Raw genomic sequence first — 17713 nt, forward strand, 5'->3', positions numbered from 1 at the left:
TATCAATCTCATGAGCGTACTTGAAACGGTGTGAACTGGAATTCTAACTCGTGAGGGTTCAATTTTATTCACTGATTTCTATGAACCACTTTGCCCAAGGAATGCCACAAGCACTGTGATGGCTGTTCTGATGTTACTTGGGTGATCTTTTGAACGTACAGTGATATCATGCACAGTATGAATCTTAATATGCATGGGAAACTACTTAGCTCCTATCCCTTAATGAATATTAACTTCCACCCTGCAGAAATTATATTTCAGCCAACCTCCAAAGTTGATTTGGGAGGCAAAAACCTTACCATATGGAGGTTTAGCAACCACAGGTCCAGCAGACTGACTTGGTTTGCTGACTCCAGCCTTGTTCTCAGCGCTCACCCGGAACTCATACTCATCACCCTCTTTGAGGTTCTCAACAAGGTACGTTGTGTCAGTGACCGACAGCGGATTGACTCGGCTCCAGCGAGTGCTGAACTTCTCCTTCTTCTCTATGATGTAAGAGGTGATGGGTGAACCATTGTCTGAGTCAGGAGGGGTCCAGGACAAAGTCATGCTGGTAGCTGTGATTTCAGAGACAGATGGAGTTCCTGGGGCACCTGGAACATCTGTGGAGAGTAAGAGATTTACCAAAGTAAAGTAAGAAATGAGAAATCACCACAGGGAGTTGGGATGAAAACAGGTGCTTCAGAACAGAACAGCTGCATGACAGCAGAAGTAAAGTCACTGGTAAATTACCATAGGGACGTTTGGCGATGACAGGTGCACATGGCTCACTAGGTTTCCCAGGTCCTGCCTTATTTTCAGCGATCACTCTGAATGTGTATTCAGAATTCTCCTTGACGTCCGTCACCTTCAATGTGGTTTCACTGACTCGGTCTCTGGTGACTCTCGTCCACCTGGTGCTGTAGGCATCTTTACGCTCAACGATATAACCAAGGACTTTGCTGCCTCCATCAGATGCTGGAGGAGTCCAGGTCAATGTGATGGAATGTTCAGTGACATCTGTTGGTTCAGGAGTACCTGGGGCATCTGGTGCATCTGTATTTTATAATGCAAGTGTCAATATAATTTGACTTCTGTTTCCAACCACAGTAGCTTGCTAACCTCATATTTCAAGTAATTCTGTTCAGAAAGTCATCACATTATTTGTAACCTACCACTCCAAAACCAGGCTGAAGAATTACCAATTTCTATCTGGAAAATGATCTCAAAACACACTTCGAACAAAGCAAATTCTGCAACTTTCATTGACCATAATACCAAGCTTTCTGCAGACAGAAACGTCTACTTTGGATCTTTTTTTGAAGTATGGCAATTAACAGGGGTGGAGAGAAACTGCTATAAATCAAATTACCTACTTCAGATTGGTTTGGGAATGTTGGATCAAATTTATGGATACTCCAGATGTGACGTGTCCTTTTAGAAATCTTACCATATGGTTCCTTTGCCATTGTCGGGGCCGTAGCAGGGCTGAATGCACCCACCCCAGCTTTGTTCTCTGCTGCCACCCTAAACTCATACTCTGTCCCTTCCTTCAATCCTGTCAGGGTGAAGGATGTGTCTTCTGTACTGCTGACGGGAGACCATTTGGTACTGAAGGGTTCTTTCTTTTCGATGATGTAACCCTTGATCTTTGCTCCTCCATCATCTGTTGGCGGTTTCCACGACAGGGTCATGGAATGTGCGGTGACATTGCTGACGGTTGGTTTGCTAGGTGAGGCTGGTGTATCTGTTTTGATAAGATAGTAGAGGATTCATATGAACCACAGACGATTCATATACAACACACTGAACAATTAAAACAAAAGAAGTGCCATTGTTTCCCTTGAAACAATTTGCTCAATATTTTACAGGTCTAAAACCTCAAGGGTAGATTTAACACAATTTGTTGGTTGATGATGGACTGAAAAGGCATTATGACCAAACTTAAAGGTTTAAATTTGTTAGCAGTTATATATAGTGTGGTGTTAAAAACAAATCACAGGACTTCAGAGAAACTAATTTAAGTCACTTTCTATTCAACCGAAAGGGGAGAAACAAGTTCAATGTTTAGTCAAAACATTACTAAAACTTACCAAATGGAAGTTTAGCCACAACAGCATCAGAGGGTTGACTTGTAGGTCCAGTTCCAACCTTGTTCTCAGCACTCACTCTGAACCGGTACTCAGTCTTAGCAGTCAGGTCCTCCACTCGGTGTGTAGTCTCCTTCACAAGGCTCCTGTTTACTCGCACCCATCGGTCTCTTGAAGTGTCCGACTTCTCAATGATGTAACCAAGGATCTTACTACCTCCGTCAGACTCAGGTGCTGACCAGGTTAGGATGAGAGATTTGTTGGTGATGTCAGAGACCTCAGGTTTACCGGGAGCATCTGGTCTTGTGATCTTCAAGTAAGCTGGACTGCTTGGTTTGCCCTGACCGGCTTTGTTCTCGGCCGTCACTCTGAACTCATACTCTGTCCCCTCCTGGAGACCGGTGACATTGAAGATGGTACCCGTGACTGAGGTGATGTTGACCTTAGTCCAGCGAGAGCTGAACTTATCTTTCTTCTCGATGGTGTAATTGGTGATTGGAGCTCCACCATCACTCTTAGGAGTTGTCCAGCTCAGAGTTAGTGATGTTGGCTTCACATCTGAAATGTCTGGAGTTCCTGGTACTCCTGGCACATCTGAAGGCAAAACAGAATAAACATTGAAAATGTAAATCCTTGTGGTCTGGTATTATTTAATATCAGCAATTTTTGATGATGCAAGAGCTTTTTTCTTGTATAAGCAATTTATGCATTCTCAGTTTATGGTACTATTAGTTTTGTAACTCACCATACAAAACTGTAAACTAAATCAATCTACTGTTCAGATGACCAGGTAAATTTGAATTGGTGATAACACTTTGTAAAAATTAACACAAAGTCTGCCGTGTTGTAATCAAATCCATCCCAAGTCCAGTCACAAGTCCTTTCACAAGACTAGTCATGACAGGATGAACCATGAGAAAGAAATTGGCCCAGTTCTGTTGAATAGCTTGACTTGGCCTATTAAAGACTTTATACAAGGACTCATGATGGACTCAACCACAACACCGACATTTTGTAAAATGGTAGATTACCATAAGGCTCTTTGGCAACTGTTGCATCAGATGCCTCACTAAAGCTGCCAATTCCAGCTTTATTTTCAGCAGCAACTCTGAACTCATACTCAAGGCCTTGCTTTAGACCCTTGACAGTGTAAGACGTGTCTGGTGTCTTGGCTACTTGGTGCCACTTGCCGAGGGGTTCCCTCTTCTCAATGACATAATTGGTGATGGGACTTCCTCCGTCTGATCTGGGTGCATCCCAAGAAAGGGTCATGGACTTGGAGGTGATGTCACTGATGGTTGGTGTGGTTGGTGACTTGGGTATGTCTGTTGAAGACAGGATGGCAACAAGAATGCACTTGGAAATTAGGCAACCCTGTAAATGTCATATGAAGGTCTTTAAATAGGTAAGAATTAAAAAAAGAAGTCTTAATCATACTTGTGCTAAATGGAGCTAGATTTCCATTGGTGCATCTTAATTGGTCGGTTGCACCAAAAACTGTCCAATCTTGTACACAAAGCCAATATTTAGGCATTATTTCATTTCATGATATATCAAAACTTTCACAAGGCACTTCGTGATATGACTGATAGTATTTATATAAAAGAAGTGTATTTTTGATACTGTTAAACTTCCACATTTTTACATTTCCACATGACTTATTTTGATAATTTGTTACATCTACAGAATGTAAGACAGATGTTTGAAAAGTCACATAACAATGCATGATTTCTAGCTTATAGTAAACCAACTAAAAGCTACCAGCATGAATCAAATAATTAAACTCTTCACTCTGGAACATAAACATACCATAAGGAAGTTTAGCAATCACAGCTTCAGAGGGTTCGCCAGCAGGTCCAGTGCCGGCCTTGTTCTCAGCACTGACTCTAAACTGGTACTCTGTCTTGGCCGTCAGTTCCTCCACTCTTAATGTCGTCTCTTTGACAACAGTCCTGTTGATTTTCACCCATCTCTCCTTCGACGTGTCACACTTCTCAATGAAGTAACCTGTAATGCGGCTGCCGCCGTCAGATTCGGGCACGCTCCACTTCAAGGTGATAGCCTTGTTGGTGATATCACTCAATTCTGGTTTGCCTGGGGCACTCGGAGGGCTGACTTTAAGGGTGGCTGGGTTGCTAGGCTTGCCCAGACCTGCTTTGTTCTCAGCTGTGACTCTAAACTCATACTCCTCTCCTTCCTGTAGTCCGGTGACATTGAACTTCCTCTCTCTGATGGAGGAAATGTTGACTTTGGTCCAGCGGGAGCTGAACTTGTCTTTCTTCTCGATGAGGTAGCCAATGATGGGTGATCCACCATCATTATCAGGAGCTGTCCAAGACAGTTTTAGTGAAGATGGCTTGATGTCAGAAATGTCTGGTGTGCCTGGGGCATCCGGTACCACTATATAAACAAAAAGGTGTAATATATTTATTTGTTTGGTTAATCTCACTACCATGGTGTACAAAAAAAGAGGAAATAAACTGAAATATGACAATACTTGGCAAAATCAGTTACTTTTCAAAATACTTTGAAGGAAATTTGTTTTCTTTCATTTCAAGAATTTGTACACATAGATTTAACCCATGTAAACAGTCTGAGAAGGAAAAATATCTTCCATCAGCACTGAATTAGATTGGCCTGTTTCTGAACCTACCATAAGGCTCCTTGGCCTCTGTGAGAGCTGTGGCCTCACTGAAGCTCCCTCGTCCAGCCTTGTTCTCAGCAGCCACCCTGAACTCGTACTTCTGACCTCCTTTCAGTCCCACCACTTTGTGAGAATCTCCATCGGTCTTGGCAACCTGCGTCCATTTGCCGTAAGGTTCTTTCTTCTCAATGACATAAGACGTGATGGGACTGCCTCCGTCAGATGTGGGAGCACTCCAAGACAGGGTCATAGAGTTGGCTGTGATGTCACTGACTGATGGTCTATCCGGTGACATTGGGATTTCTATGGGAGAAAATCAATAGTAATCAACAGAATAGTAATTGGCAATGTCAAAATCAATAAAAATTGAATCGTTTTAATGTTTTTATTTCAGAATGCAAGATTCCACTTTCCATCAACATTCTAACACTAATTACCTTTAGACTCTACTTTTAGACACTATATTTCAATTTTTTAAAAAATGTACTTGTGTTGTGGGGTGACTTCAAGGAGTATGACATACCGTAAGGCAGTTTGGCTTCCACAATATCAGACGGTTCGCTGGCTGGGCCACTACCAGCTTTGTTCTCAGCAGTAACTCTGAATTGGTACTTAGTTTTCACCGTCAGCTCCTCAACTTGGAGTGTAGTCTCTTTCACAAGGCTCCGGCTGACCCTCACCCATCGGTCTCTGGAGGTGTCACACTTCTCAACGATGTACCCAAGGATCTTACTTCCTCCGTCGGACTTGGGCACGCTCCAGCTGACCATGACTGCCTTATCGGTCACCTCACTCACATCTGGTTTACCTGGAGCACTGGGCGGGGAAATCTCCAAGGAGGCTGGATTGCTGGGTTTGCCCAATCCAGCTTTGTTCTCGGCACTCACTCTGAACTCGTACTCCGTGCCTTCTTGAAGACCCAGCACACTGAATGTGGTGTCTTGTACTGAGGTGATGGTGGCTTTTGTCCAGCGAGAACTGAACTTGTCTTTCTTCTCCACGACGTAGCCGGTGACTGGGGAACCACCATCACATTCTGGAGGTGTCCAGGTGAGACTGAGGGATGTTGGCTTGATGTCGGAGACCTCAGGAGTTCCAGGAGCACCTGGGACATCTGAAGAAAAAGATAAAACAGTCTTATCTTCTATGATTCTTGAAATCACAAGACTGACGCAACACCTCTGATCTGAAGTCACAAGCTATTCAAATAAACTGCAGTGAATGCATTCCCTTGTCACTATTCACCCTGGTCATTGTGAATGGCCTTGTGACTGACTTTGTGATGGTTTCAACAACAACACTGCTAACAGGACTGAAGTATAGTAAAAATATCCCAAGACTGAATCAGAGTACTGTAAGACCAAACATATACTTTGATGAAAATTCCAGTTCAGATGAAGATGAATGCCACACTTAATTTGCAATTATTCTTTTCTTTTTTATTCTCATCACTGTTAAGCCTCAAACAAATATTCTGCTTTATGTCCATTAAAAAAAAAAGGATCAACTTACCATAAGGCAGTTTGGCAAGTTTGGTTTCGCTTGGTTTACTTGGTTTCCCAACACCAGCTTTGTTCTCTGCACTGACCCTAAACTGGTATTCAGACCCCTCCTTGAGTCCTGTCACTTTGAATTCAGTGTTGGTCACTTTGCTGACTTCTGACCAACGGGAGGAGAATTGGTCTTTCTTCTCCAAGATGTATCTTGTGATTGGTGAACCGCCGTCGGACTCTGGCACAGTCCAAGTCAATGCCATTTCGGTTTTGTCAACTGAAGTTATTTCAGGCTTGCTAGGAGCACCAGGAACATCTGAAGAACGGCAAAAGTTGATACAGAATAATAACTAGAATATCTTCCAAAATCCATACACAGCTGCTCCTGGGACTTCAAAATGCTTCACAATATTGCAAAGCAATCATGTGAAGTATTTCTCATTGCCTGAACTACAGCAAAGAATCAATGTATCTTCTCCTGGTAACAAAACTCTACCACTGTAATTTTAAATAAATCTTACCATAAGGCAGCTTGGCTACAGCTCTCTTTGATGACTGGCTTGGTTCCCCGATGCCTGCTTTGTTCTCAGCTGACACTCGGAACTCATATTCTGCATCCTTGACAAGATCCTTGACTTCAAATGTCATCTCCTTGATGGCTGCCCTAGTAACCTTCACCCAGCGATCCTTGGCAGTGTCTCGTCTTTCGAGATGGTAACCAGTGATGGGACTACCGCCAGTGCTGTCAGGAGCTGACCATGCCACAATGGCCGATTTGTTGTCAATCTTCTCAATCTTTGGAGAATCAGGAGCCCCTGGGGGGTGGATCTTCAAAGCCACGGAGTCACAGGGCTTACTTAGGCCCGCTTTGTTCTCAGCAATCACCCTGAACTCATACTCGGTTCCTTCTTGGAGTCCGGTGACACTGAAGCTGGTTTCTTCAATGGAGGAAGTGTTGACTCTTGTCCAACGGCTGCTAACCTTGTCCTTCCTTTCAATGACATAGCCAGTGACAGGAGATCCACCATCAGTCGCTGGAGCTGACCAACTCAGAGTAAGTGAAGTTGGTTTTTGGTCAAAGATTGTCAGATTCTTGGGTGATTCTGGCACGTCTGTAAGTACAAAGCAAAGGTTTATTGAAAAGCATTCACACAACACATTCGAGTGTATGAGTTTACTAATTGCAAAACAGAATGTCATAATTGAAGTTATAAAGAAATACTATTTTGCAACTTACCAAATGGCAGTTTAGCAACTTTGGATTGGCTCGGCTCACTTGGTTTTCCAACGCCAGCTTTGTTCTCAGCACTGACCCTGAATTGGTATTCAGACCCTTCTTTGAGTCCTTTCACTTTGTATTCAGTGTTGGTCACTTTGTTGACTTCTGACCAACGGGAGGAGAATTGGTCCTTCTTCTCCAAGATGTATCTAGTGATTGGTGCACCGCCGTCAGATTCAGGAGGGTTCCACGTGAGGGTTATCTCCGTCTTGTCAACGGTTGTAATTTCAGGTCTGCTTGGAGCTCCAGGCAGATCTGTTTGGGAGGAAAAGCAGAAGGAACATTTAAGATGTCACATTTACAAATACGATGAGAAATGACCAGGGGAATAAGGTATCCACAGATAAGTGAATGTTTCAATGAAAGCATCCTTCATACAGGTCCTAATTCTTGCTTCCAGCTGAGTCAAAACCACTAGAAAATCAAGGAATGAAAGACCTTACCATAAGGCAGCTTGGCTACAGCTCGCTTTGATGGCTGGCTTGGTTCTCCGATGCCTGCTTTGTTCTCAGCTGACACTCGGAACTCATACTCTGCATCCTTGACAAGATCCTTGACTTCAAATGGCATCTCCTTGATGGCTCCCCTGGTGACCTTCACCCAGCGATCCTTGGCAGTGTCTCGTCTCTCAAGGTAATAACCGGTGATGGGACTGCCGCCAGTGTTGTCCGGAGCTGACCACGTCACAACGGCAGATTTGTTGTCAATTTTTTCAATCTTTGGAGCATCGGGAGCCCCTGGGGGCTGGATCTTGAGAGCAACAGTCTCACTCGGCTTGCTCTCGCCTGCATTGTTGATGGCCGTAACGTGGAACAATGCCTCAGAGCCCTCCTCTAGTGCTTTCACTTTGTATGTGGTTTCCTCAATCAGCTCTGAGGTGATCTGACTCCATCTAGGGGAAAAAGCATCCTTTTTATAGATGAAGTAGCCGGTAATTGGAGAACCGCCATCACTTGATGGAATACTCCACGTCAACTGGATGGATGTTGGTGACACAATGGACAGCTTGACATCCTCCGGTGGTGAAGGAACATCTATTCATGTGAAAAGGAAAAGCATTAAAAGGTCTCCTGAAGTTAAACCACAATATCCTTTCTACAGTGGAATTTGTGTCAAAAAGCAGATTTCATAATATCAATTTGATGAAAATGCAATTTATGTTTTTTGAGGAGGGGAGGTGATGAGTTATGAGTTATGTCCCCTGATTGACAAATCGACAAATTTTGGTCGAAGGCTGGAGATTAAAGATTGAGACCTACCATATGGCAATTTGGCAACAATAGGGTTTGATGGTTCACTTGGATTCCCAACGCCAGCCTTGTTCTTAGCACTGACTCTAAACTGGTACTCAGTCCCCTGCTTCAAGCCGCTGACTGTGCACTCAACATGGATCATCTTGGTCTCCAGAGCATGAGTCCAGGATCTAGCAAAGCTCTCACGCTGTTCAATGATGTATGAGATGATGGGACTGCCACCATCGGACTTTGGAGGAGACCACTTGAGGTGGATGGTCGTTTCTGTCACATTTGAGGGTTCAGGCTTACTGGGAGCTCCTGGCACATCTGTCAGAGCAAATAAAGGAAATATTGTGACATGAAGTTCACCGAATATGAATTTTGAGATTACATAAGAAGGTCTGAAAAAGGCAGTCATGGCACCACAATTAGGGTTGTAAAATAATGCTTTCAAGAACTGCTATGTACAGCAAAGGAAGTTCAAATCCCATGCAATATTTCTTGTGGATTGAAATGTCTATCTGCATCAGCCTGCACTGGGTTACATCAGTGTTAACACTGTGAGATCCTTCTTTCCACTCTGCAAGGTGAAAGTTCTTTAATATTTCTTCTTCAGAGGACTCTTGGATGTACTACACTGCAGAGGTGCAATAAAAGAAGTTTGATTTGAAAAAGTCTTGAGTGTGAGCAAGTATAAATAATGAAATGAAAGTTACCGTAAGGTGGCTTGGCCACTGTCACATCAGAGGGAACACTTGGTTTTCCTGTTCCTGCTTTGTTCTGGGCACTGATCCTGAACTCGTAGCTTGACCCTTGGGTCAGACCAGTGACGTCAAAACTCAAGTCAGTGATTGTTTCCGAAGACACCTTAAGCCAGCGTTTGCTAGAGACATCTCGTTTCTCTAGGATGTAGCCTGTGACTGGGCTGCCTCCATCAGAGTCAGGAGGAGACCAGGAGATTGTCATGGAAACGGCAGTGATATCAGAGACAACAGGCTTCCCTGGAGCACCTGGTACATCTGAAAAAACAATAGATGTAGAATTCAGAATACTGATTACTGATTTACTTAATTCTTCATAATAATGAATCTAATGATTCTTAATCAGAAACCTGAAAAAAACATGAAGACAAAAGATGAAGAAGAAAATCCAGGAAAACCAAAGTCAGAACGAAGATAAATCGAGCCTTAACAATGATGCTAAATGAAAAACAAATAAGGAAGCTATGCATCCACAAAAGAATGAACAAAAAATCTTGCTATTACAAAATATGGAGAAGAAAAATAAGAACATCCCAGTTTCTTCAGTTACTCACCATATTTGGATTTGGCAACTTGAGCCTTGGATGCATCGCTTGGTTTACCAGCCCCAGCCTTGTTCTCAGCTGTCACTCGGAATTCATACTCAGTACCCTCCTTCAAGTCTTTCACTGTAAATGCTGTTTCTGTGATACTCTCCCGCGTTGCCTTCACCCAACGTGTGGAGCTTGTGTCTCTCATTTCCAGGGTGTAACCAGTGATGGAGCTTCCTCCATCTGACTCTGGAGGTGACCATGTGACTGTCATTTGACTGCTGTCAATATCTGTGACTTTAGGAGCTGGTGGTTTGCCTGGAATATCTGCAAACAAGAAAATATAAGAAAATATAAACAAGAAAATATTCACGAGTATATTACTTTTTCAGAAAATCATGTAGACTTTCAAGTCAGCAAGTATTATGTAAGAGAGAACTATTACCTGACAGTGTATCACACTTTCGATATGAAACAAGCCTCATCGTATATCACACTTCCGACATTAAACAAGACCAGCCATTATACTTGGACTCAACCTTTAGCTGGAATCTCCCAGCTTCATAACCAACAGAGAAGACTTGTCAAACCCACACAAACTACACACACACAATATGTAACTGCATGATCAACTCCACTTCTTTTCTCATAGAAGACATCACTCCCAGCTTACCATAAGGAGGCTTGGCTTTCACAAAGGAACAAGCATCACCCGGCTTCCCAGCTCCTCGAATGTTCTCAGCTGTCACTCGGAACTGGTACTCATCCCCTTCTTTAAGGCCAGACACCTTGAAAGTAGTCTCTGATACAGGCTCCTTGGTGATTCTGGACCACCGAGAGCTGAATTTGTCCTTGCGTTCAATGGTGTAACCAGTGATGGGGGTGCCACCATCAGAGTGGGGTGGAGTCCAGTTCAGGGTCATGGAGGTGGCTGTTACATCAGAGATGAATGGTGCACCAGGGGCACCTGGGACATCTGTGGAAAAAGTTGGTATTTGTAAGTTTCAATCACACAAATCACTGTTATAAAATCATCTTCCAAACTTGATATGTGATTGCCTTATTAAACAGTTCGCGATGCAGTGTTGCAGTCAAGTTCATCACAAGTCTTTTGGCAAGTGCAGTCACAGGCAACAAGATTAACAATGATCAAGGAATGATTTTGTCATGGTTTCTTTGCATAGCCTAATTGTGAGTTGGCTAGAGAATGAATAGTTTTGGGTTGGCTGAACAACACTTACCAGAATTATGCACTAAATACTGCAAACAGTAGTGACTTTAATTATAAAGGTCCTACAGAGCTTTTATTATCAAACTACGGTCTTCCTACAATTACAGTCAAATGTCTGCATGTTAACAATATCTAAATGGAACCCTCCAAAAATGAATGATTTGATTGGGAGTTGGATGAACATCAAAGAAATAAGAACCATTCTAGACATTTCTTACAGATATTGAGATATCTTTTCAGCAGAGTTGCTTTCTTATATTTTGATTGGTAAAATAACAATGTTCCTGATCGATTAAAAATACTTAAATTCACACTGACTCTTATTTTGGAGAATAAAGTGTAAATATAGACACACTCACCATATGGTGATTTGGCAGCTGTTGGTTTCGAGGAATCACTGGGTTTGCCAGCACCCGCCTTGTTGAGAGCAATCACTCTGAACTGGTATTCATTGCCTTCCTTCAACCCATCCACAGTACAACAGGTGTCAGTGGATGGTACCTGGGTCACCTTGCTCCAGCGTGGACTGAAGCGGTCTTTCTTCTCAATGATGTAATCGGTGATGTCCTTACCACCGTCAGATTTTGGTACTGTCCAGTCCAGCTTCATGGAGGATTCTGTGATGTCAGAGATCTTGGGGATGCCCGGAGCATCTGGTACATCTGCAAAAGAAAAAAGGTTTTGATATTGCTAAGATTTATGGCTAAATACAATTTATTTTGAAGTTACAATTTTAGTAACATAGATCCTTTCAGTTTCCCTAAGAACATTTGTCCATCAATCACATACCTAATTCTGTTTAATGAATGCAATGGATGGTTCAAAATGGTTTGTGAAAAGTTCAATTTGGTTGTATCTCTTCAAATCCAAATTTTTTCTTACCATAAGGCAACTTTGCCTTGATAGCAATAGAAGGAGCACTAGGTTCGCCCACGCCAGCCTTGTTCTGTGCACTGACTCTGAATTCATACTCTTTTCCTTCGATCAGATCGGTAGCAGTGAAGCTGGTGTCCATCAGGGGTGTCTTGTGAGTCTTCACCCATCGGTCTCGGCCGGCATCTCTCCTCTCAACAATGTAACCAGAGATCTCTGCTCCACCATCGTGTTCCGGAGGACTCCATGTGACTAGGACAGAGGTCTTGTCAATGTTTGAAACATCAGGACTATTTGGAGCATCTGGTACGTCTAAAAATAAAAATCGTACAATTACAGATATTCATAATATGATCTTTCAACATTACACTGAGAATATGAAGATGACAGCTGAAATCATTCAAGATCCATTTTGGAGGACGATACTCACCATACGGTGGTTTTGCTTTCTGGGGACCAGCTGCCTCGCTGGACTCACCAATACCAGCAATATTCTCAGCGCTAACCCGAAACATGTAGTTAGTTCCTTCCACTAAGTCTAACACGGTGAATGTCAGGTCAGTTATCAAGTCTTCCTTGTGAGCTTTGACCCAGCGTTTCCTGTCAGCATCACACTTCTCGATGATGTAGCCCAAGATGTCAGCCCCACCGTCATCGGTTGGCGGAGTCCAGGTCAGTGTCATGTGGGTGCAGTCAACATCAGATATCTCTGGTATACCTGGAGAACCAGGGGCATCTGGTGGGGGAAAAGAAGATGTAAAAGATCAAATACAAATCAACTTCTTATCTAAAAGAACGTGAAAGCTATCAATTCTCTGTCCCCAATTTTTTTCAAAAAGTGAAATGCAATCAAGTTTCAAGTTTCCTTTAGCATAATCAAAGGGTGACGACTCAAATCAACACCACGAGTTTCATATTTTTGGTGGGCACCTAATCTTACCATATGGTGGTTTGGCAACTGTCTTGTCAGAGGCTTCGCTTGGCTTGCCAATTCCGGCTTTGTTCTCTGCTGACACTCTAAACTGATACTCTGTGCCCTCCTTAAGATCTATTACTGTGTACACTGTCTCTGAGATGGAGGTCTCTTTGACCTTTAGCCACCTTGAGCTGAAGCGGTCTTTCCTCTCAATGATGTATCCAGTGATGGGACTGCCACCGTCTGATTCTGGAGCTGTCCAGGTCAAGGTCATGGATGTATTGGCAATTTCAATGACGTCAGGCTTACCTGGAGGTCCTGGCACATCTGTGCAACGATAGACAGAGACTGAAAATCAACTCACTTTTGGTTCTATATATATGCCATTGACTAATATGGAAGTCACTTTGCTCAGGTTAAACCAAAAATAGAATCAATAGTTGCAAATTTACTCACTATAAGGTGGTTTAGCTGTTCTTGGTTCTGATGGAGCACTGAATGGTCCTGTTCCAGCTTTGTTGGTGGCAGCTACATGGAACTCATAGTCTTTGCCCTCGATAAGATCTTTCACAATCAGTGTTGTTTCTCTGATTGAGTCTCTCTGAACTTTCGTCCACCTTGTTGAAGAGGTCTCTTTCTTCTCTACGATGTAACCAGTGACTGTGCTACCACCGTCAGACTCTGGAGGTGACCAGGAGATGGTGATCTGTGTTCTGTCCACTGCTGTTACCTCAGGCTTCCCTGGGGCTCCAGGAGTATCTGTTAAATGATGTTCGTCAAAGACATAGGTTTAATTTGAGAACCCTCAAGATGGAGTTTGAAGAAGAAAATATCAAAAAATGCATTATTTAAATTATAAATAAAAACTACACAGAAAGAATCTTACCGTATGGTGGTTTAGTGATTCTTGGTTCCGATGGAGCACTGAATGGTCCGGTTCCAGCTTTGTTCACGGCAGCTACACGGAACTCATATTCCTTGCCCTCAATCAGATCTTTCACAGTTAGTGTTGTTTCTGTGACTGAGTCTCTCTGAGCTTTTGTCCATCTTGTGGAAGAGGTCTCTTTCTTCTCAACTATGTAACCTGTGATGGGACTGCCACCATCAGATTCTGAAGGTGACCAGGTGATGGTGATCTGTGTTCTGTCAACTGCTGTCACTTCAGGCTTCTCTGGTGCTCCAGGAACATCTGTTAAATGATATTGATTATAGCAATACATGTTTGTGGAGGAAAATTCAGACAATGCTTTAATTATAAAGAAGAGGAATATAAAAATATCCGGTGCAAAGGTTTAAAAGTAAAACATTAAACTTACCATATGGAGGTTTTGTGATTCTTGGTTCAGAGGGAGCACTGAATGGTCCTGTTCCAGCTTTGTTGACAGCAGCTACACGGAGCTCATATTCCTTGCCCTCAATCAGATCTTTCACAGTCAGTGTCGTCTCTGTGACTGAGTCTCTTTGAGCTTTTGTCCACCTTGTTGAGCTTCTCTCTCTCTTTTCAATGATATAGCCTGTGACTGGGCTACCGCCGTCATATTCTGGAGGTGACCAAGTAATGGTGATCTGTGTTCTGTCAACGGCAGTCACTTGGGGCCTTTCTGGTGCTCCAGGAACATCTGTTGAAAGATATCGATTTTGGACAAAGTTACATAACAAGGAGAATTTAAAACAGAAAAGCTGACGGAAAAATATGACCTAGGAAAATGTATGTGGCATTTCCAGAGAGACGGCTTACCATAGGGAGGTTTTGTGATTCTTGGTTCTGATGGAGCACTGAATGATCCGGTTCCTGCCTTGTTGACTGCAGCTACACGGAACTCAAACTCCTTGCCCTCAATCAGATCTTTCACATTCAATGTGGTCGCCGTGATAGGTTCTCTTTGAGCTTTTGTCCATCTTGTGGAAGAGGTCTCTTTCTTCTCAACGATGTAACCTGTGACGGGACTGCCACCATCAGATTCTGGAGGTGACCAGGTGATAGTGATCTGTGTTCTGTCCACTGCTGTCACCTCAGGCTTCTCTGGTGCTCCTGGAACATCTGTTAATGATGTTTGTCATGGAAATAAATTTTTGAGGAGGAACATTTACACTGGTTGAAGAAGAGGAATAAAAAAGAAAAGATATAGCAAGAAAATTACAAATTAACACTTGAAGTTAGGAAATTTACCATAAGGTGGTTTAGTGATTCTTGGTTCCGATGGAGCACTGAATGGTCCGGTTCCAGCTTTGTTCACGGCAGCTACACGGAACTCATATTCCTTGCCCTCAATCAGATCTTTCACAGTTAGTGTTGTTTCTGTGACTGAGTCTCTCTGAGCTTTTGTCCATCTTGTGGAAGAGGTCTCTTTCTTCTCAACTATGTAACCTGTGATGGGACTGCCACCATCAGATTCTGAAGGTGACCAGGTGATGGTGATCTGTGTTCTGTCAACTGCTGTCACTTCAGGCTTCTCTGGTGCTCCAGGAACATCTGTTAAATGATATTGATTATAGCAATACATGTTTGTGGAGGAAAATTCAGACAATGCTTTAATTAAGAAGAGGAATATAAAAATATCCGGTGCAAAGGTTTAAAAGTAAAACATTAAACTTACCATATGGTGGTTTTGTGATTCTTGGTTCAGAGGGAGCACTGAATGGTCCTGTTCCAGCTTTGTTGACAGCAGCTACACGGAGCTCATATTCCTTGCCCTCAATCAGATCTTTCACAGTCAGTGTCGTCTCTGTGACTGAGTCTCTTTGAGCTTTTGTCCACCTTGTTGAGCTTCTCTCTCTCTTTTCAATGATATAGCCTGTGACTGGGCTACCGCCGTCATATTCTGGAGGTGACCAAGTAATGGTGATCTGTGTTCTGTCAACGGCAGTCACTTGGGGCCTTTCTGGTGCTCCAGGAACATCTGTTGAAAGATATCGATTTTGGACAAAGTTACATAACAAGGAGAATTTAAAACAGAAAAGCTGACGGAAAAATATGACCTAGGAAAATGTATGTGGCATTTCCAGAGAGACGGCTTACCATAGGGAGGTTTTGTGATTCTTGGTTCTGATGGAGCACTGAATGATCCGGTTCCTGCCTTGTTGACTGCAGCTACACGGAACTCAAACTCCTTGCCCTCAATCAGATCTTTCACATTCAATGTGGTCGCCGTGATAGGTTCTCTTTGAGCTTTTGTCCATCTTGTGGAAGAGGTCTCTTTCTTCTCAACGATGTAACCTGTGACGGGACTGCCACCATCAGATTCTGGAGGTGACCAGGTGATAGTGATCTGTGTTCTGTCCACTGCTGTCACCTCAGGCTTCTCTGGTGCTCCTGGAACATCTGTTAATGATGTTTGTCATGGAAATAAATTTTTGAGGAGGAACATTTACACTGGTTGAAGAAGAGGAATAAAAAAGAAAAGATATAGCAAGAAAATTACAAATTAACACTTGAAGTTAGGAAATTTACCATAAGGTGGTTTAGTGATTCTTGGTTCCGATGGAGCACTGAATGGTCCGGTTCCAGCTTTGTTCACGGCAGCTACACGGAACTCATATTCCTTGCCCTCAATCAGATCTTTCACAGTTAGTGTTGTTTCTGTGACTGAGTCTCTCTGAGCTTTTGTCCATCTTGTGGAAGAGGTCTCTTTCTTCTCAACTATGTAACCTGTGATGGGACTGCCACCATCAGATTCTGAAGGTGACCAGGTGATGGTGATCTGTGTTCTGTCAACTGCTGTCACTTCAGGCTTCTCTGGTGCTCCAGGAACATCTGTTAAATGATATTGATTATAGCAATACATGTTTGTAGAGGAAAATTCAGACAATGCTTTAATTAAGAAGAGGAATATAAAAATATCCGGTGCAAAGGTTTAAAAGTAAAACATTAAACTTACCATATGGTGGTTTTGTGATTCTTGGTTCAGAGGGAGCACTGAATGGTCCTGTTCCAGCTTTGTTGACAGCAGCTACACGGAGCTCATATTCCTTGCCCTCAATCAGATCTTTCACAGTCAGTGTCGTCTCTGTGACTGAGTCTCTTTGAGCTTTTGTCCACCTTGTTGAGCTTCTCTCTCTCTTTTCAATGATATAGCCTGTGACTGGGCTACCGCCGTCATATTCTGGAGGTGACCAAGTAATGGTGATCTGTGTTCTGTCAACGGCAGTCACTTGGGGCCTTTCTGGTGCTCCAGGAACATCTGTTGAAAGATATCGATTTTGGACAAAGTTACATAACAAGGAGAATTTAAAACAGAAAAGCTGACGGAAAAATATGACCTAGGAAAATGTATGTGGCATTTCCAGAGAGACGGCTTACCATAGGGAGGTTTTGTGATTCTTGGTTCTGATGGAGCACTGAATGATCCGGTTCCTGCCTTGTTGACTGCAGCTACACGGAACTCAAACTCCTTGCCCTCAATCAGATCTTTCACATTCAATGTGGTCGCCGTGATAGGTTCTCTTTGAGCTTTTGTCCATCTTGTGGAAGAGGTCTCTTTCTTCTCAACGATGTAACCTGTGACGGGACTGCCACCATCAGATTCTGGAGGTGACCAGGTGATAGTGATCTGTGTTCTGTCAACTGCAGTCACTTCTGGCCTCTCTGGTGCTCCTGGAACATCTGTTGAAAGATATTAATTTTGTACAAAGTTACATAACAAGGAGAATTTGAAACTGGGAAGTCGACGGAAACATGACCA

General features: G+C 43.0%; 1 protein-coding gene across 2 annotated transcripts in view; it reads right to left on the reverse strand.

Moving 5' to 3' along the window:
- LOC110985846 (titin-like) overlaps positions 1-17713 on the reverse strand; it is a 120170-nt gene that overhangs the window by 67551 nt on the left and 34906 nt on the right. For both annotated transcript variants that reach the window (XM_087134453.1, XM_087134452.1), the window contains exons 51-80: positions 17332-17634; positions 16910-17212; positions 16483-16785; positions 16051-16353; positions 15629-15931; positions 15202-15504; positions 14770-15072; positions 14348-14650; positions 13918-14220; positions 13488-13790; positions 13056-13358; positions 12546-12851; positions 12125-12427; positions 11602-11904; positions 10685-10987; positions 10036-10338; positions 9437-9739; positions 8745-9047; positions 7929-8519; positions 7444-7740; positions 6728-7318; positions 6226-6522; positions 5237-5827; positions 4723-5016; positions 3879-4469; positions 3101-3394; positions 2073-2663; positions 1430-1726; positions 733-1035; positions 300-602 (exon numbers count right to left, since the gene is read on the reverse strand). In XM_087134453.1, coding sequence (XP_086990579.1) covers positions 300-602; positions 733-1035; positions 1430-1726; positions 2073-2663; positions 3101-3394; positions 3879-4469; positions 4723-5016; positions 5237-5827; positions 6226-6522; positions 6728-7318; positions 7444-7740; positions 7929-8519; positions 8745-9047; positions 9437-9739; positions 10036-10338; positions 10685-10987; positions 11602-11904; positions 12125-12427; positions 12546-12851; positions 13056-13358; positions 13488-13790; positions 13918-14220; positions 14348-14650; positions 14770-15072; positions 15202-15504; positions 15629-15931; positions 16051-16353; positions 16483-16785; positions 16910-17212; positions 17332-17634 — 10497 coding nt within the window. The remainder of the gene's footprint in view (positions 1-299; positions 603-732; positions 1036-1429; positions 1727-2072; positions 2664-3100; positions 3395-3878; positions 4470-4722; positions 5017-5236; positions 5828-6225; positions 6523-6727; positions 7319-7443; positions 7741-7928; positions 8520-8744; positions 9048-9436; positions 9740-10035; positions 10339-10684; positions 10988-11601; positions 11905-12124; positions 12428-12545; positions 12852-13055; positions 13359-13487; positions 13791-13917; positions 14221-14347; positions 14651-14769; positions 15073-15201; positions 15505-15628; positions 15932-16050; positions 16354-16482; positions 16786-16909; positions 17213-17331; positions 17635-17713) is intronic.

This window comes from Acanthaster planci, linkage group LG03, assembly GCF_054643075.1.
Source record: "Acanthaster planci isolate LZ-2023a linkage group LG03, COTS_SCS, whole genome shotgun sequence".
In the NCBI taxonomy this organism is placed as follows: Eukaryota; Metazoa; Echinodermata; class Asteroidea; order Valvatida; family Acanthasteridae; genus Acanthaster; species Acanthaster planci.